Source organism: Gastrolobium bilobum, unplaced genomic scaffold, assembly GCF_033153095.1.
Source record: "Gastrolobium bilobum isolate Gb01-03AN ecotype WA unplaced genomic scaffold, APGP_CSIRO_Gbil_v1 utg5188, whole genome shotgun sequence".
Lineage (NCBI taxonomy): Eukaryota > Viridiplantae > Streptophyta > Magnoliopsida > Fabales > Fabaceae > Gastrolobium > Gastrolobium bilobum.
In genome coordinates this window covers 1,179,488-1,188,045 of record NW_026899969.1, presented here as the reverse complement: position 1 = coordinate 1,188,045, position 8,558 = coordinate 1,179,488, and the positions used below count along the sequence as shown (strand labels likewise).

At 33.2% G+C, this 8,558-nt stretch overlaps 1 protein-coding gene across 1 annotated transcript; it reads right to left on the bottom strand.

The window, feature by feature from the left end:
* Positions 1–5,750: 5,750 nt before the first annotated feature.
* On the bottom strand, positions 5,751–6,248 carry LOC133294497 (glycine-rich cell wall structural protein-like). Its single transcript, XM_061493178.1, has one exon. The coding sequence runs from the start codon at positions 6,246–6,248 to the stop codon at positions 5,751–5,753; it is 498 nt and encodes a 165-aa protein (XP_061349162.1).
* Positions 6,249–8,558: the final 2,310 nt, after the last annotated feature.

Here is an 8,558-nt window from a genome sequence, read left to right as displayed (position 1 = left end):
TAGAAAGTGTACTATATATTTTCACTACACTGAAGTTCTGAATCAGGATTCTCGGTTACGCTTTGTATCCCTATGCTAAAATACACCAAAACCAGCTTTATAATGTGCACAAAACATTGCCTCCAGCTAATACTAATGGAATATTATATAACAAATGAGAACGTCAACGCATGTAACGAACTAACATTAATTGCCCTGCATGTAGAACTTCAAGCCGTGATCGTTTGGCTGGAGGGAATAAATGGGATTGAAAATGAAAATATACAAATGAGAATAAGTCACTTTTATGTTTGGTTGGGCAGTTAAAAGGAAAAAAACAATAAACACTACTTGCAATTGTAAAAACATGTATTCCATGATTTCCATCATAATTTTTTTAGAAAAAACATTATATTCCACCACGACAATTCTTAAGGCATTACACCTAGCTTTCTTTCGATCCATCCACTCCTTTGCCTTCTTCACCGGTCCCCAGCATACTCATCCATCATTTCCTTTAAGTATATTAATTTATTTTCTTATTCCTTCCATCTTAAAATATTATCATTTAATATTTTATAGAAAAAATTATTGAATATTATTAAATATTTTAAATTAAAAAATATAAAAAATGCGTTAGATTAAATTACTTCTTCACTACATTAATACTGTCTCTTATTTCACTCAGCAGAGATGACAACAGATAAGGACAAAACTAAAAAAAGAAAAGAAAAAAGTTAACCTCTTATTATTTGTTTAAAATAAAAAAAAATAAAGCTTTTAAAGTGTCAATTAATAGGGAAAAACTATTCTTATGTCACATGACATAAGTTTTCTCTCCTACACACTCTTCGATAATTGTGTTATTTATTTTTTTTTTTTTCAGGTGGTAGAGCCCACTAGTTTATCTCTATGACATGAGATAACTATCTTCTTTAGCATGAGATTAATAAAACCTCAATTAATATTATGGAAAGTTTATATGCAATATTATGAAATCAGTGCATTCTCACAAGGTTCACAATTTAAAAACTTCTTAATCTATTAACAATGCAATAGGTTGTTCAAAGTTCAAAAGCAATGAAGTTTCACGTCTTTGCAATTAAATGCATTCCGGTAAAATAAGAAAGAAAAAAAGAAGAACGCAAAGTAAGGAAGTATTTAATGTTTTCAGGAACTTTCCCCAATTAATATTTTCATCACTGCTTTAATTATTTTCATCAGTGCATTCTTACAAGGTTCAAAATTTAAAAATCTTCTCCATCCATTAAACAATGCAAGAGGTTGTTCGAAGTTCAAAAGCAATGAATTTTCACGTCTTTGAAATTAAATGCATTCTAGTTAAAAAAAAGTAATGAACTATTTATGTTTGCAACTTTTGCCAAATAGAAACCTACCCAGTAGCAATTCATTTTCTTTATTAATGGTGCACAGCATGTGGAAGAATGAAGAGCACATATCAATTGTTAAACACCTAAAAGGTTTAGGAATGAAATGCAGCTATCAATAGTAAGGAATGAGGATGGCCCATACCTGTTGAACATGTCTGGCATCATGTTCATAACCGCGTAAACTGTAATGGGGGCAGTTTGACTTGGAACTTGCCATATCCTCAACTGAAGTTGAGAAGTAATGTTGATTGCCCTTTATTTTTTTAATTTGTAAACTAACATTGGATATTGCTTTTCTTAACTTTGTGCCCATTGACTTTGAGTTATTATCAATTTTTAGATAAATAATTTGTGAGAATTTCAACTCCCAACGTCTGAAATTTCATGATTGTCTGGCGCAGTGGACGAAAGGTATGGGCTTTCAGCATTGTGCTTGTACAGAATAAAAAACTGCCAAGGGTAGTTTGTGGCATTAATGCGGTCAAAATTTGTGTTTATACACAATTCAAATTAATAAGGCATTACTGAATATTGATTGTAGAGGGTGTGCATGAACGATATCCTTTTCAAGATTGTAAAATTCAACCTTAAGCAACCGAATGAATATTTTTAGAAAATGGTACTGAGGGTGCTGATGTTAACCCAGGGGCCCAAAAAAAGAGAGAGTTGATAACAGAATGGGCCAAATTCAACCATATTTGGGATTAAATTTTAAGAAGGCTTTCAAGTTTTTCTGATATCTGGTGTGGACCTGAGTTGTTCCAAATTAGGCAGCAAAGACTAGAGAGAATAAGAAAAAGGCCAAGTAAAGAGAGAGAGAGCGCGCCAAAACTTTGTACGTAGAAACGAAAAGGGGTGGTAAAAATGTAAAATGTAAAAACGACACGAAACGTAAAATTTCTACATTATACTAGTTAACATCGAGATATAAAATTATATATATACATGTAAAAAAAATATCACATAATAAAGATGTATGTTGACCACTTATCTATCTAAAAAGGAAAATTATTTTTGATAACCAAATATCAAAATTATAAACAGTGATAACTAATAAGTAATGGATAACCAATCTGTTCTAACTGCTTCATACGCTCTGCAATTTTGAATCATCGCTCATCAGGATATAATTTCACTTCTTTCAATGCACACAATGATTCAAAAACACAAAACAATTCTCATAGCATAACTTATAATAGAATTGCAGTTTTATAAGACATAATTATAAAAGACATATATCCAAACAAAAAGATATGAAGATATCTGCATATGATTTAGGGAAAACGAAAATTGGGTTTTCTTTTTTAATTTCCTTTTTTGTAAATCTTTTTTTTTTTTAAAAAAATTTCGTTTTAAGTAAAAACTTACTGTTTTTACACGGCGTTTTTACCAGCTTTTATCAAGGACCATTTTTACTTGCATTTTAACACGCACCACAAACGTAAAAACGTAAGTTTTTACGTTTTTACACTAGTTTTTGACAACAATGAGAGAGAGTGAGAGTGAATTATACTGAAATTTTAATTTTTTTTATTAAATTATGAAAATATTTTTTAATATTTAAAATTCATTTTGTCAAGCCCAGTTTAATTTTTAATTCCATACCCGTATACTTAATTTATGTAAACTTTTCTTTTTAGATATAGGTAAACGAGAAAAATTCTTATTTTTATTGCAATTGCCTGTGGGGAAATATGTCAATAAACATGTGCTACTGCAGACTTTCCCTCCACTTTAGTAAGGAGCCCATGGTTGGCTGATTACTAATGATAATAAGTGAAACTGATCTCTTAATCCGAAATTTAAGACATTAGATTCATCTATCATTCCACTTAGTTCACTAAATTTTTTATTGACTGATTTGAGAATGGTTTTGATAATAGAATCTGTAATTGCTTCCCAAAATTCTCAAACACTTTGGAGAATCCTTCTTATTTTTTTCTGTTATATGCTTAAACGCAATTAAGACCGATAATAGGATAGACAACTCAAACTTCACTTTAAATATAATAATTTTAAAATAAAAGGCTTGATCTTAGTTTATTATTTCATATTATGTTTTTAGGATTCAATTAACATGATTTTTTTTTAAATCCTAGTGTATCTTGAAAATTTATTCGAATGCCTTTTTTGCATTATTCAAGGCGTTTAAATAAATCATAAGCTTATTTTTAAGGAAAAAATATTTCTCCTGTATCAAGAGAAAAAGTTATTTCCGGCAACCTTAAAACTATATCATTTTGACGATTGGAGAAACTAATGAAAGATATTTTAGGATTTTACTTTTTTATTATATGAATTTTACCAAAACATCATACATTAATTCCCACAGTCTTCAAAATGACATAATTTTAGGGTTGCTGAAATATGTTTATCTCATGTGATAGGAGAAACGATAAATTCTATTTTTAATTTGGACAATAGACTAATAAACTAGTTGATTAAGCCTTTTAAATAAGTCAAATCAATTTAATTATGTGTATACATATAATATATAAATATAGGCTTTAATGTTTCTAAAGTGAATGTAGATAAGTTATCTACATTCACTCCCAAAACGACGTCGTTTTGGGTTAAAAAATTAAAAAATTATAATGAAAAAGACTATTATAACCCTAGAATAAATTATAATTACAAAAATACTTTGATTTCCGTCTCAAAACGACGTCATTTTGAGCTTAATGTAGATAAATTATTTACATTAACTTTAGAAAAAGTGAACCCATAAATATATCAACTCACTAAATCTAAAAGATTTTTTAAAGACTTAAATTCTAATTTATTTAACTAAATAAACCTTTTAAAAATCTTTAATCTAATTTGTTTAATCAAATGAGATTAATGAAGTTATATTTTAAATAAACCAGCCAACATAGTATCTTATTTCTAACCGTAATAAAGCGTAACACAGCTAGAATTAGAGGTGGCAAAGTGGGCGGCCCGCCCACCCCGTTATTAACCTGTCAAAAAATGAGTCAACCCGACCTGCCCTGCTTTTGAAAGTGGGCTGAAAAACTCTGCCCGCCCCGCCTCGTTTGGCGGGTTGAGCGGGTTGGCCCGCCAGTCCGAGCCTATTTTACATTGACCCGCCTCGGCCCGCCATCAACCCGCGAAAAAATGAGCTCGCCTCGCCCAGTCCCGCTTTTGGATGGGTTGAAAAACTCAGCCCGCCTTACCCCGTTTGACATGTTGAACGGATTGGCTCGCCGAGCCGAGCCAGTTTTGACGGCTCTAGCTAGAATCTCCTGACTGACATACGTTTGACAAATCGCAATAGAGATCTGTGTATTGAAATAGAACTAAAAATAAAATTGGAACCTCGTTAAAAATCTATGTATGGTTAATTATAAATATTCAAATTTTTATTTCAGATATATAAAATTATGGGAGCTACAATAAAAATATTTATCGTTAAACTATTTTTATACGTGTTAAATAATGATTTAAATATTAAAAAAATGATAGAATTGACCATCTCCAGCTAAAAATTTCTCTTCAAATTCATGGCACGTACAGTCACTGGCTCACTGCTCAAAAAATGAAAGAGCTAGTCACTAAAACGTTTGTCTTTATCAGATGTAAGATGTACAGGGAAATAATTCTACAGTCAAATTAGCGCAATGACTGTAGAGTTATATTTTGTGAATTATAACTTATAAAATAATTTTAAATTTAATCTAATTATTTATATGATTATACTCTTCACGCTTTTAAATTTACCTGGACCTCTTCGTGAACGACGTTGCGCTAAAAGGGTTCAGCCCTTGGAGCTACGCTGATGGCGCAGCGTAAGAAATCCCCAACTAAAGTATGGCCTTTTCGCAATTAAGCACGAATTACAAAAAAATAAAAATAAAAATTGAAAAGAAATTAGTGGTATATCACTTCCGGAAGCAAGTTCACCTTTTCGTGTTGCAAGTTCACCTTTTCATATTTTCAATTAATTTTATTTTTAATATATATGGAAAGAATATTTAAAGTGGAAGAGAACTTGTGAAAAATTAATCATATGTTGATGAAAAAATATATTGATTAATTTTGAAATTGAAATTGCGGAATGTATCCATTTACGTATGCATAATCATGGATAGAATCCAAGTTGTTAAAGAACTGATTCAAATTTCATGTCCAGTTTAAAAGTGCCACGTGCCGTTTTTAATTTTATTTTTGGTTTATTTTGTGTAAGTTGATTGGTATAAAACCAGATCAATGCCAGCTTATACACTGCTTTATCAAGTGCTGATAAGGTCGTAAGCCAAAGGAGAAGATTATGACAGAGAACCTGTCATTTATTTCATTAATCTTCATTACGTACTTTAATTTCCACCATGACATGAATATGAGCATTACACTTGCATGACAGTATAAGAATTTTTAAATTCAAAATCCACCACCACCAAAGCCGCCGCCAGCCCCTCCACCAGCTCCGCCACCAGCACCGCCGCCAATGCCAGCGCCAGCGCCAGCGCCCCCACCTGCACCACCTCCAAATCCACCACCAGCACCTCCCCCTGCACCACCTCCAAAGCCGCCACCACCACCACCTCCAAAGCCTCCACCAGCACCTCCACCTGCGCCTCCACCACCACCCATTCCTCCCCCTACTCCACCGCCTTGCCCACCTCCAATTCCCCCACCTGCACCACCTCCAAAGCCACCACCAGCTCCACCTCCTACACCACCGCCTGCGCCTCCTCCTATACCTCCACCAGCACCAGCACCCCCACCAAAACCTCCACCACCACCAGCACCCATGCCACCTCCTCCAAAGCCGTCAAGAAATTCATCATCTTTAATTTTTCGGTGGCATTCCGCTATTCCAATCGCCAATACAAATATCCCAGCAAGCATTCCAACATACTTTTGTAATTTCCCCATATCTTTGCACAAAGAGAGAAAATAATAGAGCTGAAACTGAAAACACTTGCTTTGCTTGTGATTACAAATCTTGGCAAGGACGTGTATTTATAGTGTGAAGGAGAGTACGTACCATTAATACCCATAGACCTATGGACGTCTGATGATATAGTTCTTATAACAAACATGGACAAAACTCAAAAGTTTCAAACTTGTTTGGAAATAGATTTTATTGGCCGGTGATTCATAATTGTCACATCTCAACCTTCATCTACTTTTAGTCTTTGAGTATTAGTGCTAACTACTGGACAACAAAGTGAAAACAGCTTTGCTCGAATCTTAAGAATTTATATACATATATATTTTTTTTGGAGGTTATCTTAAGAATGATCAGTTTAAGTTAAATATTGAAATTCATATATTATTTTTATTACATCATTTTTATAAGCTTCTCTAATAATAACTCTCTTTTTCTTGAACCAAAAAATTTAAAAATTAATATGATATGTAAATAACATAACACTTAGGGAGCATTTGGTTGAAGAGAATTTTTTTTTTTTTTTTTTTGTAATAAAGAGGGGCAAAAGCCCCGAACAAAACAAAAATTACACGACGCGAGAACTTAAAAGATCTACAGAAGCATCCTGAAGAAGGAGCTCTAACAAAGGAGAAGGAGGAGAATGATAAACAATAAGATTATTATCATCCTCAAAATGCCTAGAAGCAAACCAGTGAGCACATCTGTTATTTTCTCGAAAGGTGTGGACCCAACGAACATCCCAATCTTCAGCAAGCCATTTGTGAATACGGGAAACAACCTGAGAGTTTCTGTGATTGTTGCTCCCTTCTTGGATAGTGCTAAGAGCAATTTCTGAGTCACATTCCAACTCCACTCTCCTAGCACCAGTACCCCAGGCCAGCTCTAAACCTTTGAGGATACCCCAGAGTTCTGCATCAAGAGGATTACAGAAACCTAACCTGAAAGAGAAACCACCCAGAAAAGCACCATTGTGATCTCTAGCAAGGCCTCCACAGCTAGCATGCTGCCTAGATAGGGAAGAAGCACCATCTGTTTAATCTTCAACCGACCAGGTTCAGGACGACACCATTTAGTAGGCTGATGGGCATTAGGGAAGCGGCCAAGAATGCTTCTATTCTTACCTCTAGCTTCAATTAAATGCGCAATAAAATCAGAAATGACACACTTATCATTGCTTGGCCTTCGAAAACTATCATCATGGATTTTTGAATACTAGGGAAATGTAATTACTAGGAAAGTGAGTTTGGTAAAAAATGTAAAAAAAGTTTTTGGTTGACCGAAATATTACCTGAAAAATTTATTTAAATTTGCAAAATTTATGTTCGGGAGAAACTTCGCACCTGTTTTTTCACTTCCCTAATTATCTCAAAATACCACATCTCAAGTGGTATTCGGCAACAGTGAATTTCATCCAAAAATTAACACAAAAGTAATTTCTCCATCTATCCTATTTGCCTAGTATTTTTTACAAAAACCTGAACCACAAACGTGTTATTTTTCAATATCCACTTACACTTTCCCATCAATTCTAAAATAAATCTTCTACCAAACAGTATGTTAATGCATATATAGTCACGATAATTTGCTCTTATTCGAGTTCAATAGCTGGTTGGTAAAAATATTCAATGGGCGAGGTAACGAGTCAAGGTCTAGGATACCGAGCCATTAATTTTCATCCTGTAATCACTCTGAGTAAAATTTATACGTAACAAAATTTGACATAAAGTGACAGTAATTGCAATTATGAATCAAGAAGCAACGTCTTCATATGGTTCCTCTCATCCATAAATGGCAAGCTTGCCCTACCATATATGTGTAATTATTTGTTAGTCCAAACCATTATATGGTATTAGCATGTGAGCTATATTTTTAGGCATCAGTATCTAGAAAAAAGTTCACAACTTGTAATGTTTGACCTGGTTTTGGAAACATAGCATTCCAGTGCGTTTAGGCACCTCAGCAGATGTAGAAGTTGCTTCGTGAATGCATAGTAACATACTAACATGCATATCATCACAAAATTAACTTAAATACCAAAAGGTAATTTACCAAACAAATGACGATACAAAAAAAATTAAAGAATGCTTGTTATAAATACTAACATTTTAATTTGATGGAAATGTACATCAATCTGTATTCGAATACACCATTAGTATGATAGATACATTTCATACAAAAATTCATATGTAAACAAAAGGATACATAATTGTATTCCAATAACCATCCACATATAAAATTCATATTTTACAACAGGTTTTACTTAACCTTTCTTTCTTAAATTTATTTTATAG

Coding starts and splice junctions, on each gene's coding strand:
- LOC133294497 (XM_061493178.1), bottom strand. CDS start 6,248: ATGGGGAAATTACAAAAGTATGTTGGAATGCTTGCTGGGATATTTGTA.